The sequence below is a fragment of the Fusarium venenatum genome (assembly GCF_020744135.1).
Source record: "Fusarium venenatum strain MPI-CAGE-CH-0201 chromosome Unknown EDB82scaffold_1, whole genome shotgun sequence".
In the NCBI taxonomy this organism is placed as follows: Eukaryota; Fungi; Ascomycota; class Sordariomycetes; order Hypocreales; family Nectriaceae; genus Fusarium; species Fusarium venenatum.
Window position 1 is genome coordinate 9069850 of NW_027072129.1, and position 15038 is coordinate 9084887.

The 15038-nt window shown below is 49.4% G+C and overlaps 6 protein-coding genes across 6 annotated transcripts; 2 read left to right on the forward strand and 4 right to left on the reverse strand.

Annotated features, from left to right (window-relative positions):
* Positions 1-2140: 2140 nt before the first annotated feature.
* On the reverse strand, positions 2141-4671 carry EDB82DRAFT_552294 (ARS binding protein 2-domain-containing protein; the record flags this gene model as incomplete). The annotated part of the gene is made up of 3 exons (XM_065609587.1): positions 3949-4671; positions 3776-3864; positions 2141-3718 (listed from the first exon to the last, which is right to left on the reverse strand). Exons 1-3 carry the CDS (start codon positions 4211-4213, stop codon positions 2141-2143), a joined length of 1932 nt encoding a protein of 643 aa, XP_065465874.1. The 5' UTR covers positions 4214-4671.
* Positions 4672-5229: 558 nt separating this feature from the next.
* Positions 5230-6078, forward strand: EDB82DRAFT_543941 (uncharacterized protein; the record flags this gene model as incomplete). Its single annotated transcript, XM_025725445.2, has 1 exon — positions 5230-6078. One exon carries the CDS (start codon positions 5230-5232, stop codon positions 6076-6078), a length of 849 nt encoding a protein of 282 aa, XP_025588248.2.
* An 80-nt stretch (positions 6079-6158) lies between these two features.
* Positions 6159-8540, reverse strand: EDB82DRAFT_491193 (Sds3-like-domain-containing protein). Its single transcript, XM_025725433.2, has 2 exons — positions 7785-8540; positions 6159-7722 (listed from the first exon to the last, which is right to left on the reverse strand). The coding sequence occupies exons 1-2, from the start codon at positions 8190-8192 to the stop codon at positions 6493-6495; spliced, it is 1638 nt and encodes a 545-aa protein (XP_025588247.1). The 5' UTR covers positions 8193-8540; the 3' UTR covers positions 6159-6492.
* Positions 8541-8762: 222 nt separating this feature from the next.
* Positions 8763-10051, reverse strand: EDB82DRAFT_491195 (uncharacterized protein). Its single transcript, XM_025725422.2, has one exon. It carries the CDS (start codon positions 9953-9955, stop codon positions 8828-8830), a length of 1128 nt encoding a protein of 375 aa, XP_025588246.1. The 5' UTR covers positions 9956-10051; the 3' UTR covers positions 8763-8827.
* A 103-nt stretch (positions 10052-10154) lies between these two features.
* On the forward strand, positions 10155-11213 carry EDB82DRAFT_95521 (uncharacterized protein). Its single transcript, XM_025725411.2, has 3 exons — positions 10155-10325; positions 10389-10560; positions 10612-11213. The coding sequence occupies exons 1-3, from the start codon at positions 10215-10217 to the stop codon at positions 11118-11120; spliced, it is 792 nt and encodes a 263-aa protein (XP_025588245.1). The 5' UTR covers positions 10155-10214; the 3' UTR covers positions 11121-11213.
* A 183-nt stretch (positions 11214-11396) lies between these two features.
* On the reverse strand, positions 11397-14820 carry EDB82DRAFT_95526 (adaptin N terminal region-domain-containing protein). The gene is made up of 4 exons (XM_025725400.2): positions 14159-14820; positions 13769-14103; positions 11748-13714; positions 11397-11695 (listed from the first exon to the last, which is right to left on the reverse strand). The coding sequence occupies exons 1-4, from the start codon at positions 14653-14655 to the stop codon at positions 11531-11533; spliced, it is 2964 nt and encodes a 987-aa protein (XP_025588244.1). The 5' UTR covers positions 14656-14820; the 3' UTR covers positions 11397-11530.
* Positions 14821-15038: the final 218 nt, after the last annotated feature.

The following is a 15038-nucleotide window of genomic DNA, read 5'->3' on the forward strand; positions in this document are numbered from 1 at the left end:
CTGTTTGTCGCAGAGTATAGAATATGCGTGATGAGGGTTATAACAACACTGAGATCAATCACGCAAGTGATTCTGAATGATTTGACGTGGGTATTGGTCGAGAAAGTTTGAAGGAGGCAAAGTTGAGTCGAAGGATCCAGGCCCTTTCCTCTGGTCGTCGTCGGTTAGTAGGTAGAATTATGCGACGAACCCAAAGGTCATAGTAATGAATTAGGTAGAAAAGAGTCAAAAAATTGGAGGCGACATTCGAAAGTACAATTGGTGGCAGTAAATTATTCTCAAGTCGCATCGGATATTGAGTTGTTTATAGACCCCGATCAATTAATCAATCGGTTAATCGATAATCAACAATAATCAAGAGAGGGAATGCGGCGTTCGGTTGCGCTTTATTCGGGCTTTGGCGGGTGTGCTTGAAGATGGGGAAGAAAAGACCAGGGTCTGGGTAGTCAAGGATTAACAACTTTACATGTGTACCAACAAGACTTGGCTTAACCTGACGAGTAACAATTAACTAGCATGATTGATGTTGTCGATTCTTATTGGAATTAGGAATATGTGTTATCAATGCCCTTAGTCACTGTTCATATCATACAAAACAACATGCAATGTTCCCTGTCCTCTTTCTCTTGTGGTAGGTAATCCACTACCCCGGGTTATTGACCCAGGATCGATCCATCATGCATCTCCGCAATCTGATAGATGCCAGTTCGGTTCAGGTCAGCCCCAGACTCAAGGTACAGTCGGTCAGTCCACTTGTTGACTTTGTTTGGGCCTCGACTCTCCAACACTAGGAAAATAACACAAAATATTCCATCTTTCCCAAAAGAACACATCATTCCAGCAAGGGTCCCGTGTCTCGCATCGGTTGTCACAAACTGTCAGACATACAGGTACCCTCTACGCGATTCCTCTGCAACCCAACCTGTTCCTTTATACGACCCTCATGAATATCATGGCCCGTTCCGAGAAACAATCCACGGTTAGTGGCATGACACTTTAACCAACACGGAACGACACGATCCCGTCTTAGTCTCGTGACCAGATCAGACAAAAGACACCAGAGGCTCTCGTTGATGCGTGTGACGTAGCTGTAGCTGTAGCTGTTGGTGATCTACATACTTGAATGGCCCGACCACTTCTATTCTGCATTCCGAATCCTTCAATATGCAAGGTAGACAAGGAAAGTTGCGGAAATATTCCTTGGTTGTTTTGATACAGCGTGGATCACCGTTGCATTCTTCCATTCTTTAAATTAAACCGAATACAAACATCACACGTGATACTTATCTAACAGCCACAACGTTGGCATTTTCACTTCCTCACCGTTGAAACTCAAACTCAACCCCGGATTTGAATTACGATAAATGGCTGCTTTCTCGGGCTGCTTGGCGTCGCCTCAGCTCAAGGCAGCAGAATTCTCTGCTTCATGACTGGACGTTTTAGGGTAGCTTCATCTCCACCAAAAAAGGACCAGCCCAGCCCCAACACCACGGTTATCTCTCACAAACAAGACCCTTGCCTTGACTTGCAGTACTCCAGATTTTCCAGCTTATCGGTTCACTCAATCTGTGGCATTCTCTAGACCCCCCCATGTTTTTTTTATCGGGATCCCTCCGCTCGTACATTTGTCCAATCGCAAGGTTCCGGTATCAACCTCGACTTACACCCATACAGATGGGCTGGCAAATGATGAATGCACAAATCACGACTATCCAAACTATATCACGAGTCATACATATACTATAAAACGCTTACACCTACTTCTCGGAGTCGCCGTTGATCACTTTGCGTGCCGCATCTCGATTAGGATGGTGATGCTGTATCTGTCAGCCTCCGCGCGATCCGAATATCGCACTTGCAGGCGACGGCTTACATATACCGTATCATGGGGACATACTATGAGATCGCATCGATTACACAACTCTTTCACCGCTATTTAAGACCAGGTAAATGGCCAAGAAAAAACAATACCACAAGAATCCAATCTTGAATATGTGCAGCCATCCAAATAATCACATGCGACTCAATACCAAAAACAAGATGAAACAAGACGCCTTATAAATACTCGAGCCAAAAAGAAAGTTGCACAATGCGCTTATGATGCTTCCTCAAATCAATACGCCAAACCACGGAAAGGATATCATTTCTTTGGTGGCTGCTTCAAAAGATCCGTCACCTTGGTCCTCAGGTCCATAAACTTCTTATCCTTCTCACCCATTGCCATGAGTAAATTCTCGTACTTTGCCTGCCACTCATCCGTCGAGAGCTTTGTTCCCGATCCTTCAGATGTCGGCTCTAGACTCGCATCTTGCTCCTCGAGCAGCTCCAGCGGCACGATCTGTTCCATATGATACGTGCCCCTGAAATGCCCGAAGCCGTACTCCCACTCGCAGCTATACTTCATTGCGCCGTCATTTACGCCCAGGCGCTTGATCTTGCTCTTCCCGGACAGAAGGTACCCGCCTCCTGTCACGGCTGCTAGGTTGATCAGAAAGGCTTGTGGTGATATAGCGGTTTTGTACATCTCTTCGAGAATGCAGTTGGTGATGGCCATGGCTTCGTGGGTTGTACAAACATGAGCCGGATTGTCTTCAGCATCTAGCCAGATTGCTGCGAAGCACCCGCGCATCATGTATGCAATGACTTCGTCCACGTTCGTCCGATCCTCGAGTCTCTCAAAGTAGAACCGAGGGACGTCTTTGGGATGTGTCATTTCTTCTTCGTTCTGAGCCCGCTGTCGACTCGTCGCAGCGGCTTCTTGCGTAGCTTTTGAGAAGTGTGACGGTGGGATGCCGCTGTATGCTGGGTGCGGATAACGTTGAGTCTCACTGGGCTGTCCGTTGATGACGACGACTGGCGGAGGAGGAGTTGCAAGTCTCACACTGCCAGAAGGCCGGTTGGGAACTGTCAAAGATATACTTGGCCGGCTAGGCCGTGGTGGAATAGGATGCGGCTGTGATGTAATCGAAGGGATCGAGACGGGACCTCCAGGCGGTCCGTCATCTGTCTTAGGAGCCACTGAGACTGGCGGAGTGTAGATGGGGGCGGCAGGTTCAGACTCGGCTTCATCTGTAGTTGTAGCAGTGGTAGTTCCAACTGAAAAGGGTGGCAGAGATACATCAACAGAAGTTCTGTTCATTGGTGGTCTTCCTCTTGGTTTGACAGTGCCGTTGGCAACTCCAGGTCGCCAAGCCGAAGAGACATTCTTGGGACCTCTACGCTGGGTAGCGAGTTTCGGCCTGGACGGCGTCACAGCAGACTGCGGTTCAAGAGCATCATCCCAGAAAGAGTTTCGTGACGTTGGTGTAATGGCAGACTGTGGCCATCGGAAGAGCGGAGTTTGTTGAATGTCACTTGGTGTCCAGGGTGCACCAGTTAATCTCGATGGATCTGCTGACATGGGACCGCTTACTCCGTCAACAGCTGACGATGGGGCAAGGTGAGACCTATGGCTATGGCCATGGGTCTGGATTTGAGCCTGAGTTGGCGCAGGAGATAGAGAAGTGGCCGTGTCATCTTCTACTGGACGCTTTCGACCTCTCTTGGGCCGGATATGTGGGAATAGTGCCCTCAGGGCCATGTCATCCTCGAGAGCCACGCCATCCCGTATGGGCTGGCTGGTAGGATTGCTGTCTGTGGGTATCCTTGTCCAGTAATCATTGGGTATGTCCATGAGATACTCGAAAAAGGCCTTGACGTGCATGGAATTCATCCATTTCTAGCTCAGCCCTATTAGTGGGTATACTTTGGGAGAGCGACCAAACATATCACATACCTTCAACCTGACCCCATACTGTGCCACCTTTTGTGCGCTCTCCTCCTTGTTGGGGTCTGGAGGCTCAACTCCAAGCTTTGTCGTCAGCTCTGTCCACGTGCGTATATCGCCGTTGTAGAACTTGCGGACCAGCTCGTAGATGGCAAACGTGCTGAAGGACTTGCCGCCGCTACGAGGCGGGTTGCGGAAGGCCTCGCGTAAGCAGGTCGTATCCGTGGAGAGGGGAACTGCTGGATTGCAGAATAGAATGAAATCAACGTAAGCATTGTCGACCGAGTGCTCCGAGACGCGCCGGTCTGGAAGTCCCGGGCGTACGGTGGTAAAGCTTTGGTCCGAGGACGGAGGCGCAGCGGATCCCGATCCGGCCCCCGATACGCCGGACTGCGGTGGAGGCTGAGCCGGAGGAGGCCGAGGGTTGACAATGACAGGTGACGACATTGCGAGTTCATCTCTCAAGATTGAATAGAGAACAAAAGTCTTTTTACATAGTCGGTTTGTCCGTTCCGTCTCATGTGATAATTGGGGGTAAACAGAAACAGAAGTAGAAACAGAGCAAAAGATGAGACATGAATGATTGATGATCCTCCAATAGAAGCAACGATAAAACAGGGGGGAGCAGCTTAGAGTGACATTGGAAACAACAACATCCGTGGACTCATAAACGATAATTACTGAGACTCGGTAGATGTAAAACAAGCCCAGTCCAGCTTCCCCTCAAGATGGACGCGATGACAGGAAAGAAATTAGGCCACCAAGCGATGGAGCAAAAGGGGGCTAAATTTAGCAATTGGTCCAGGATGATGGAAGGAGAGTCTCTGCTTATTATTCTGGTACTTGCACTGTAGATCAATATTATTATTTATCGTATGACAGCCGTGCATATAATAAATCATCACTGTCATGATTGATTTAACACAACAGTCTCTATAATGGTTTCTTCAACCACGCGATATCCATCTCGAGCTTGGCTTTTATAAAACCCGCATAATTCCCGACAGACTCATTTTGCCATTTTCATTGGTCAAAGAAGCTATAATTTACTCACTTACCAGACTTCCATGTAAAAGAACGCCCTGTCTGCCTGTACAGTAATCAAGCCTCTTTAGTAATCGAACGCTACATTATAACGTACGCCACGCCCTCCCAATTGACGAGTAGCCAACGGTTATGCATCTTCAAAATGGCGTGCTCAAACCTCTACGACTTGACATCCAAATTTGGTACAGGATGGTCAATTGCATCACTTTGTGATTTGAAATCCATCTCTTATGATGGTGGCATTTGCGAGTGCAGATGAAAGTATAAAGAGCCGTGTAAGGAGCGAGTTGCTTCAGAAAGCATCTCATTTAACAAAGCATCCAATCTTGAATAACATCAATACTTAAGCACTTACAACAAGTGTATTATTCATATAATCACAATATATATTTACCTATCAAACTATTGACCTCACAATGGCTATCTCATCAACCATTCCCCGTGGCGATGTCACAGCAACCCTTAACTTCTTCAATCCTCCCACGGACAAGTCAATTCCCTTCAACTTCGTTGACACTCCCCCCGAGGGTCAACCACAGCGCAACTTCACAGATAACCCTCAGCCAACCACCATCCACGATATCCGCGGCCATGAATCAGAATACAGCTTAGACCACGATGCCTTCCAAGTCATCCAGGATGTTCCACCCTCGAGTGAAACCGACTTTGTCGACGATGACTCCATCAAGGCAAACTACTACCCAGAGGTGGAACAACTACTTCTCAACACGGTCCCTGGCTCGAACCGCGTCTTCTTCTTTGACCACACTATCCGTCGACAGACATCCAATGCTGCTCGGGGCCCCGTGACTCGCGTGCATATTGATCAGACTGCCGCAGCTGTGGCTCAGCGAGTTCGCAGATATTTCCCGGACGAGGCAGATGAGCTCCTCAAGCATCGTTACCGTCTTGTTAACGTTTGGCGACCTCTTACCAAGAAACCCCTCGAGTCTTTCCCTCTGGCCGTTGCGTCCTCCGCTTCTGTAGAGGACGATGATGTTGTACCCGTTGAACATCGTTATCCAGATGGCTACCGCGGCTGGACTGCGGCCATTCGTCATAACCCAGAGCAGAAATGGCACTACCTCAGTGGCATGAAGGGCAGCGAGCGGTTGGTGCTAGAATGTTTTGACAGCGAGTCACTCAAGCCTGGCTCCAAGATCAAGGGCCGCGTACCGCATACTGCCTTTGAGGACCTAAGGACTCGCCCCGAGGCAGAGGGTCGTGAGAGCATTGAGGTCCGCACACTGGTCTTTGGCCCTTGAACTCGTTTTTGTTGAAGAAGGGACAAGCTAGAACTTGGCGGACAGGGTCTTTTGCGATGGCATAATTCTTTCACTTGAGAATCGTTACAGATTGGTTCAATTTCATACTCATATAAGGAAATAATAAGCAAGGCATTCTATTTCTATCCATCCAGTCTTTTCGCCTGATGCCATTGTAAAACCGTAAAAGTAAACATGATTCCCTGATGCTTCAGCTCATTGTGCCAATAAACCCTGAATACCAATCTCTCTTTTCAAATCAGAGTAAAACAAATAGAACATCACCCATAGATGCAGCTTTCCGAACTTCGTAAAGTCAGATGCCGTCATATGCCAAACGATGATGCTACGCCTGTGCGCCGCGCTTGCAATAGTATAAAAAGACGACATTTATCCTCGGTTCGCAAATGACTATTACTTGCGTCCTTTGCCACGGGTGCTGCTGCTTCCCTGACGGCTCATGGCAACGCCGCCGGCACTACTCTGGCGACTCATGGGCACTGCAGCACTTGACAGGGCTGCCACCGAAGGGGCTGCAGCAGCGTTCGCGGGGCTGGGCTGGTCTCGCAGGCTGCTGATGGCAGGCAGGCCAAGGGAATCGCGGACGTGCTCTGGGTCTTCTCGAGGAGCGCTGGTGAAAGCCACGTACTGGGAATTCTGGTAAGGTACCGCCACAGCTGCAAGGACCTTACGCATTCCAGCTGGGTTGTCTAGATGAGCTCCAGGCTTGTGTGCAGCGTCGTACTGCTTGAAGTAGCCCATGACTGACAGATCAGAGGCAATGTCGTCATTGGACAGGGGAACAGGAAAGTTCTGATCGGCGGTACGAGGGTAAGGCTTGAGGTACTGCTGAGGTACGGGAGGAGGCATCTTGGGTGGCTCCTGAGAGTGCAAAATGTCCAGGTTGTTGACTTCAAAGTTGGCGACGCCTTCAACACCGAGAATGTTACTGTCGAGGAAGTTATGGGTACCGCCGCCACGGTTGCTGCGAGTGGCATGAGAGACCGAGCGCTCCATTGCAGGAGCGGAGGGCAGAGAATCAACGTCCTGGTCGCCGTTGGCATCACCTTGGCCAGAATCACTGTCCTCCGGTGACCCACCACTGCCGTTAACGCGGTTGCGAAGAATGTATTGATGCGCAGCGAGAGCAGCTGTGTTGTAGTTAAGCGACAGCTCCTTATCGGTAAACAGCTTGTCAATACTGTAGACAGGACCGTTCTGCTTGGCAGCGGCGCGAGCCTTCTCAGACTGCCAAAGAGGAGTGGTGTTGTGGTTGTCAAGGGCACGTCTAGCTGGGACAGGCGAGCCGTCGTCGTCGTTGGCGTTTCGTTTTCGCTTCTTGTTGTCCGAGTACATCTGCAAATCGTCGGCGTCCTTGCGCAGACGTGTGGCTCGCTTGCCATGGGGACCGCCGGGACTCGCAGGGTTGGTCAAACTGAACTGGTTCGGGTTGAGTAGCAAGGCATTGGAGTCGTTGATCTCCAACACTTCCTTCTCGCGGTTAAGTCGATTCTTCTTGTGGGTAAGGGTGTTGATCAACCGATCGCGGAGAGTACTCGTAAGAGCTTTGTGCTCGCGCCTCGCGGTTTCGACCTTGTAAGCAAAAGTGTTTTCGTACTCTCGAAGCCGTCGCTCGTACTCGTTCTGTTGGCGTTAGTGGTTGGTGGGGAAAAAACATGACTGCGTGGCGTGCAACACCCTCTCACCTTGGACTGTGTCAGTTGAAAGTCACGAATTTCTACGAGATCTTCAACCTCGGCGATAAAATCAGAAAACCGAATGCCGGCCATGTCTAGCAGACTTCTGGCATCCTCGGCGTTGACCGGAGGGCCTTGAGTATTGGTATGTTCTTGCTGAAGCTCGCCGATCACATTGAGAATCTTGGGATCGTAGGGATCGAAGCGCTGGACGAGATTGATGTCGAATTGGATCTTTTGCAGCTGGTCGCGGTATGTCATATCCCGCTCCCTATGGAACTTATCGGTCATGCTGGAAAGTCGCTCCATAAGAGCTTGCCTCTTACGATCTCGCTTGGAGTGAGAAGCAGGAGGGGGAGAACGTCGGTCGGATCGTCCGCCCATGTTAGCAGGGGCCGCTGGGTCGTTGGCGGCCATTGCGAAGGGTTGCTGAGTATGTATAATTGATTTTTTGAAGTGCCGATATTGGTTCTGTGTGACTGAGAGAGGAAGAAAAGTCGAGGAGAGGGAGAGTCGTAATCTCCCGTGGCTATGTGTAGGAAAGATGTAAGGGTGGAGGAAGCAAAGAGTGCAAGCTGAAGAAAAGAGCTAAGAGCAAGGAAAGGCGAGTAGGCAATAGACAAGACAAACGCTAAAAGAATCTACTGCACAATAGATTTGTATTGATTCGAGAGAACAATAGCACAGGCAGACAGAGAATTGCTAGTGCCGGTGCCATACAATCTAAAGCAAGGAAGTATTAGAATTGAGTGATTCTATTGTCTCGGCTCAAACGTAGAGAGCGAGAGGCAGAGAGAGGCATGACCTCGCTGCGGCGCCTGTTTAGTTGCTTTTACCGCCTACCAGAAACGGAAATAGTGCCCCAGACTGATCTTGTTATGCTGTAAGTGGAGCGATTGGCTGAGCAATCAAACAAACGGTGCTTGGCACTGTACTTACACGGTTGAAGCTTGAGTGGAGCTTGTTTATTCAGTGTTAAACAATAAGCTCAATGGAAGAGATGATTTTTAATTGATTTTTTAATGTCTATTTTACCGTATGTGGTAATCTTTTCAAAGACCTCCTCTAAGCTTATGCAACTGGCTAATTAGACCAAAACCACCCGGTGATTTGGTATCTTCCACCACAGCTGCATCTCTCGTGACGCTTCCTTTCCGTGATCGTGATTCGACTTTACCCTTCTCCTTGATCGCCTGCTGCTCCATTTCCTTCATCAAGTCCCGGTGTTTATCCTCTACCATCTTGGCGAGACCTTCTATAAACTTGTTTCTGCCCTTTTCTTCTGCTGTGTCCTTCCACACTAGCGAAAGCTCCTTGAGTTGCTCGATCCTCTGCGCCGCCTTTTCAATGCCTTGGACTGGGTCCTCTGATTTATTCAACAGGTCCGATATCTCATTTCGGATGTTCTGGAGCACTTCCTTGCCCTTCTCCTCAGAGCTCTGCTGTGCCGAACCGGGTTCCGGCGCTGATACTGACAGAAAGCCGGAACTAACTGAGATTTCTGAAGGCGGGAAGACAAATTCCATGGCATCTCCAAATGTCTTGATGACCGAATCCAACCGTGATCGCACTAGGGTCAGCGTTTGCAACTGTTTGATGAACTCGGGATCATCCGGATTTGCTGCGTCGCTGGCAGTGGCAGCGGCCGTTGTTGAGGGTGCCGCGCTCCTGTCTCCCTTGGCCGCAGCCGCAGCCGCGTTCTTTGCCCCAATAGCTTCTTGTAATCCTTCAGGGACAAACTTCTTGATGTCGTCTTGAAGTGTCTCATTCATCGTCTCTTGCAGGCCCAGTGTCTCGCCCCGTAGTAACTCCACCTCGTAAGCCAAACGGCTTCCACTTCTCAAGATATCATCAGTGAGATGTGTGAGAGTGGTGGACAATCGTGAAGTCTGGGCATTAAGCTGTGAGATCAGAGTCTGGGCCTGAGTAGACAGCTCAGCAAGGGGTGCGATATCCGACCCCGTCCGACCAGGTACAGAGCGTTGCTGCAGTGGAGGCAAAGCCGAATTGAGGAAAGTTGCGGGATCAAAAGTTGGGTCTAGAAAGTCTTGAAGGAATTCGTCTGATGTATGTGATGACTTTGGCTGGATAACTGCCCTGGACTTTCGCCTTATGTGCCCGGGTCTGGTAGCGGCGTTGCTAGCTGCCCGCCGACGGCCATTTTTCAAATCGGAAGCCATTCTTCATGTATTTCTGAGTTTCTCAAAACTGTTCAGCTCCTTTGGTGGGAATAAAATGTGCTGTTGAAGCGTTGGCTTAGAAGACTCAAGGGGTATAGTACAGGTAGTTTCGTCCCTGATGAGCTGTCTGGCCACATTGTAACGGCGAATGCATGACCTAACCGATGATAACCCGGCTAACCAAAACTACACACCCTCCACTTACAACCATCATCACTTGCTTGGCGACAAACTCGCATAATCTTATACAAAAAGGAGAATGAGTGAATCTCAGCAAGAAATGAAAATTGATCCATCTAGGGCGCAGGCTCTTGCCTCTCAGCTCAACTCTGTCAAAGAGCGTCTTGCTGCTGTAGCAAATGGTCGAAATGTATGCATGCATGACACTCACATTCGCACTCGACAATACCCTGGCTTACACAAATGTTATCAGGTCCGACTTGTAGCTGTATCGAAGCTCAAGCCTGCAAATGATATCCTGGCCCTTCATCAGGGTCCTACTTCCCATACTCACTTCGGCGAGAATTATGCCCAAGAGCTCACTCAAAAAGCCGCTCTTCTTCCAAAGACCGTCCAATGGCACTTTATCGGTGGTCTCCAGTCGAGTAACTGACTCACACTATCCCAGCTAATCATCAACTAACACGTCTCTCTAGATCACTGTAAATCTATTGGAAAGATCCCCAATCTCTTCTGCGTCTCAAGTATAGATACCTCCAAAAAGGCTCAACTTCTCAACACTACTCGAGCCAACCTTCTCTCTTCGGAGCCCGATGTTCCCAAAATCGGTGTTCACGTCCAGGTCAACACATCTGGTGAGGAGAACAAGTCTGGCTGCGCTCCCGGTGAAGATACCGTTGCTCTGTGCCGCGAAATCATTGAAACATGTCCCAATCTACGTCTGCTTGGCCTCATGACCATCGGCGCAATTGCTCGCAGCAAGGCCACCACCCCTGAAAATGACAACGAGGACTTTGTATCTCTTAAGGAGCAGCGAGATCTAGTGGCTAAGGAGCTTGGTCTGGATCCAGAAAGTCTGGAGTTGAGCATGGGGATGAGTGAGGATTTTGAAGGTGCCGTGCACTTGGGAAGCAGTGAAGTTCGTGTTGGGAGCACAATCTTTGGACAACGGCCTGCTAAGGCTGATGCCAAATTGACAGAGTAGCATAGCCAAATAGCATAAACAAAAAGAATATTGACCGTCGTTGTAAAGAAAAAATCGAGCAAGAAAGTACGCCCCTTCTCTTGGATGGTTCTTTGCCAAATCACATGCATCACTGGTTCATTATGGTTCGCGTAATGGCTCATTCAATTTACAACAATAGATCATGGTATATGACAACTACATCCTCCCAAATCAAATCACTTCCAGCGGGTTGGTCGCCTTGATGCTGTTCAGAGGGACTATGCAGGAAGCGACAACGCAGACAACTTCTCAGCCAATAAAGCTATGGCTTCAATTGAGCGCTTCCTCCAGGTTGCATGCTAGTTCCCCAACGCCCATATGCTTCTTTCTTGGTATTAAGACAATTCCTTTCGGCGAATTATATAGAACATAAACATCATGCTCTCCCACTAGGTCACCATCACATTGCGGAAAGAGTCTGAAATCTGTTCTCGTGAAGGTGGTTCAAATCGTTCCGCCGATGTCGAGATACCTGCAGCGAGTCGCTCTTGCATGTACTTCAGCATCACGGCAGGGACAGAATCATCCGTGGCACGAACGGTCAATCGGATCATCTAGCGAACGGTTAGAATAATCATTGCAATATAGCGGCATGGTGGGGCTTACCTGTTGTCCATAGTTTGGCTCCAGTCTCATAAGACAGCCAAATTTGCCTCCTTGGGATGTGTGAAGCACACTCGCACCAACGACATTCTTTGGGTTGGGATCCACCATGTCTAGCACGCGCCATCTGAATCCTTCTACCGTCTTGGTGACGAAGCTCTCTGTGAGTTGTCTATCACCCTTGCCATTGACTCCAAAGATGGCCTGTGCCTCGCGAGGTGCACCACCAATCTGCTTCCACCTCTTGAAAAAGTCCTCGGCAGTAAGCTCTGCCGGGTCCATAAACTTGTGTATCGCCACAGGAAGCTTCAGGGTCAGTGCTTGAAGGGCACCAGCCAGGTAGCTGATGCGTACAGTAGGGCACTTCTCAAATATCTTCTTTGCCTCGAACATGACAACTTGCTGAGACTGTCCACCCTGCACGATGGTGCTGTCGGGAAGGTTTTTGACATCCCAGGTGAGGTTGCTTTTCTCGTTCTCGTCCAAGTCCAAGGTTGTTGTAAAAGAACTTATGGTTGCCGGTGTCTTGTTCTTGAAGTAAGTGATCAAGCAAGCCATTTGGCCACGGTACTCGGATCGAACACCAATCTGCAGCTGGCCGTCCTCGTAGAGCACACCGTCCGACCGAACCAGCAGTTTGTTGAACCCCTGTTCCCACCCCGGTGACAAATGAGCTGCGCTGGCCAGGTTAGGGGCCTTGAGCATCTTTGGCTCGGATGGTGTGGGCGCGTTGAGGTCGAGGCCAGCCAGGTCGGCTACGCCATTGCTGTGGCCGTTCGTACCAGCTGCATTCGCGGCCTGGCCGTTCGATTTACCATTCAGTGGCATGTTGGAACTGAAAGTCCTCTTAAGTGCTCCTGTTCCCATGCTAAGTTCTCTGGCATCAGCATTGGCGTCCTTTCCTCCCACGACCCAAGTCCTTCGATCGCTTGTGTTGGCATGCTTCTGGTGCAACCTGGAAAGAAGCGCGGACTGTCTTTCAGGGAAAGGAGGCATTTCGTCGCAGACTGTTCGCAGAAGGTCATCCGTTTGCATGTTCACAAGTGTCAAGTACTCGCAGGCTCTCTGCTGAAGCTCCGAGTCCAGGTTGTGGCTGTGGAATTCAAACACATGAACGAGCTGGGGCTTGATTTCGGGAAACAGGTTGACATATTTGACGAAACATGACAGAATCATCGCACGGGTGCTCGAGGAGCATGCCATCAGCTTGCCTTGGAGAGCCATAAACTGTTCAATAGGACTGCAACGAGGTTGATCGGCTACCAGATGGCCAAATTCTCCAAGAATATAGGCACCGATTTTGACAAGGGTTTCGTGACAGTGGTCGCCCTTAACATACTGCAGCGCATTCTGGGCTGCATAAACTTGCAGTTCCTCGTTATTTGTCACGATCTGGATAACTCGCTGCCAGACTTCATCACTGACATGATCTCCAGCCATGGCGATAAGTCGTAAAGAGATGTCAACATACCACTGCACATCAGTAGCATACTTCTCCGTAAGAATGGCGATCTTAAGGACCATTTCTTCTCGGATAGCAAAGTCGGCATTCTGTAGATACTGCAGGAGCTCACCGACAATCACTTGGGCGTTTGTCGCGTCGCACATGCTGTAGAGCAAGTCCAAACCTTTGCGACGGACACTGATATCTCGGTCCTTGAGTGAGCCAAGAATTATCTCTTGATGTTGCTTGATAGGATCAAGTGTTTCGGCACGCGCAGCGAGATGTGTCATAGCCTCCAGACCCAAATATCTGACATTTGTCTCTCGACTCTGAATAAACTTGCCCAGTCGCGTTGAAATTTGCTTCATCAGGCCATGCTCAGTGTCCAGGTGAATGATCAGATTGATGGCTTCAAAGAGCACGGCGTTCTGGGCATTGTTCTGTTGGACGTTCTTGTTAGTCTCCATGGCCAGGTTAAGAATTCTTTGTAAGGATTCGCGGATCATGTCTCGAACATGGGTGTCCTCTGTAGATATTGTTAGTGCTGGTTTGTTATGTTTATCGCAGTGTTCTGATTTACCTGAAGGCGGGAAGTATTGAAGAAGTCGAAGCAACTTGATCTGTAGCCAAGGACATGGGACCTTGTAATATAGATAGTCCGTTGTATACTCGCCATCAATAAGGATTCGCTTCAGACGGGCTGCCGCTTTAGCATACGCTCCCTTGTATTGTTCCAGGTTGTCTTGGGCCAAAGTCATGACAAGAGATGTTACTGAAAGTGCGACACCCAGGTCAGAGTCATCCATTAGATGGATAATGCGCTCCGCCCATTGCGGTGACACAATATCTGGGTGCTTGCGGTACAGTCGAAGAAGAGTCAAAGCCGCCTTCTTCTTGACGAACGATTTGGAGGTCCTGGTGAACAGCGGTCAGTCTTTATCTCGCAGTACAGGGGGGTATTGGCGCATACGGAGAAATCAGAAGCCTATGAACCTCCCCATTAAGAGCTTCACCCATTTCTCGGCTTCCTACGTTCGCAATTGCGTGCAAGGCGAGGCAATTGAAAAGCTCATTATGGTCGAGAAGATCTTTTCGAATACTGTTGACGACAAGGTGCAACAGTTCGTGCTTCTCGTGAAGGAACAGCGTCATGGCCAGATATCCAATCTGTTTCTCAGAATATTTGTTGGCTGAGATCAGGTTGACGGCTTCAAGGTGACCGAAGTCAACATTCCAGCCCAGAATATAAATGTATAACAGCTTGCAGACATATTTCTTCTTGTGATAACCGCTAAGGCTACCGTCCTTGAACTTTTGTCGAATATTGGCCAACTCCTTATTGATTCGCTTCTCCTCGAGCTCGCGCGCTCTCGCATTTCTTAGATCAGCGATGAATTGAACCAGACCGCGCATATTCGCATTGCTGCTACTCGAGCGGCCAAGAAAGCCGGATCCTGAGCTCGACATGGCGTGCGGTTGATTGTTGAAGCAGTTGTGCGGACAGCTGTTAAAGACCCCTGATTATGGGGAACAAGACGGGGGTATTAAACTCGGATGAATCGTTCGGCGAAAAGTACGGGAGAGACGGTGGGTGATGTCGAGTGATCTCCAAAACAGAGTGTGTTCGCGCTCTATCGCAATGATCGCATAGTTGACTCAAATTGTCCAGACGGCTCACGCGCCAGACATCGATTGTATGTCGATGTGATGGGAGATTGCTCGTTGGAGGGGCGAGCTAAGCAAAAGATGCGGTTGCGGGTGGTGGGTGGATGGTTCTCTGCTCTGTGCGGCCTAATTGTTAACTTAGGAGTTGCGGAAGAGGCCCGTGGGCTAGGGAACGGATGAGTCGG

What these genes read in the sequence shown, in the direction of transcription:
- EDB82DRAFT_491193 (XM_025725433.2), bottom strand. Translation starts at nt 8,192, where the DNA reads ATGGCCGCCAACGACCCAGCGGCCCCTGCTAACATGGGCGGACGATCC. An exon ending in TTCAACTGACACAGTCCAAG is followed by an intron (nt 7,723 to 7,784) that starts GTGAGAGGGTGT and finishes TAACGCCAACAG; the next exon opens with AACGAGTACGAGCGACGGCT.
- EDB82DRAFT_491195 (XM_025725422.2), bottom strand. Translation starts at nt 9,955, where the DNA reads ATGGCTTCCGATTTGAAAAATGGCCGTCGGCGGGCAGCTAGCAACGCC.
- EDB82DRAFT_95521 (XM_025725411.2), top strand. Translation starts at nt 10,215, where the DNA reads ATGAGTGAATCTCAGCAAGAAATGAAAATTGATCCATCTAGGGCGCAG. An exon ending in CTGTAGCAAATGGTCGAAAT is followed by an intron (nt 10,326 to 10,388) that starts GTATGCATGCAT and finishes AAATGTTATCAG; the next exon opens with GTCCGACTTGTAGCTGTATC. An exon ending in TATCGGTGGTCTCCAGTCGA is followed by an intron (nt 10,561 to 10,611) that starts GTAACTGACTCA and finishes ACGTCTCTCTAG; the next exon opens with ATCACTGTAAATCTATTGGA.
- EDB82DRAFT_95526 (XM_025725400.2), bottom strand. Translation starts at nt 14,655, where the DNA reads ATGTCGAGCTCAGGATCCGGCTTTCTTGGCCGCTCGAGTAGCAGCAAT. An exon ending in CATAGGCTTCTGATTTCTCC is followed by an intron (nt 14,104 to 14,158) that starts GTATGCGCCAAT and finishes GCTGTTCACCAG; the next exon opens with GACCTCCAAATCGTTCGTCA. An exon ending in TCAATACTTCCCGCCTTCAG is followed by an intron (nt 13,715 to 13,768) that starts GTAAATCAGAAC and finishes CAATATCTACAG; the next exon opens with AGGACACCCATGTTCGAGAC.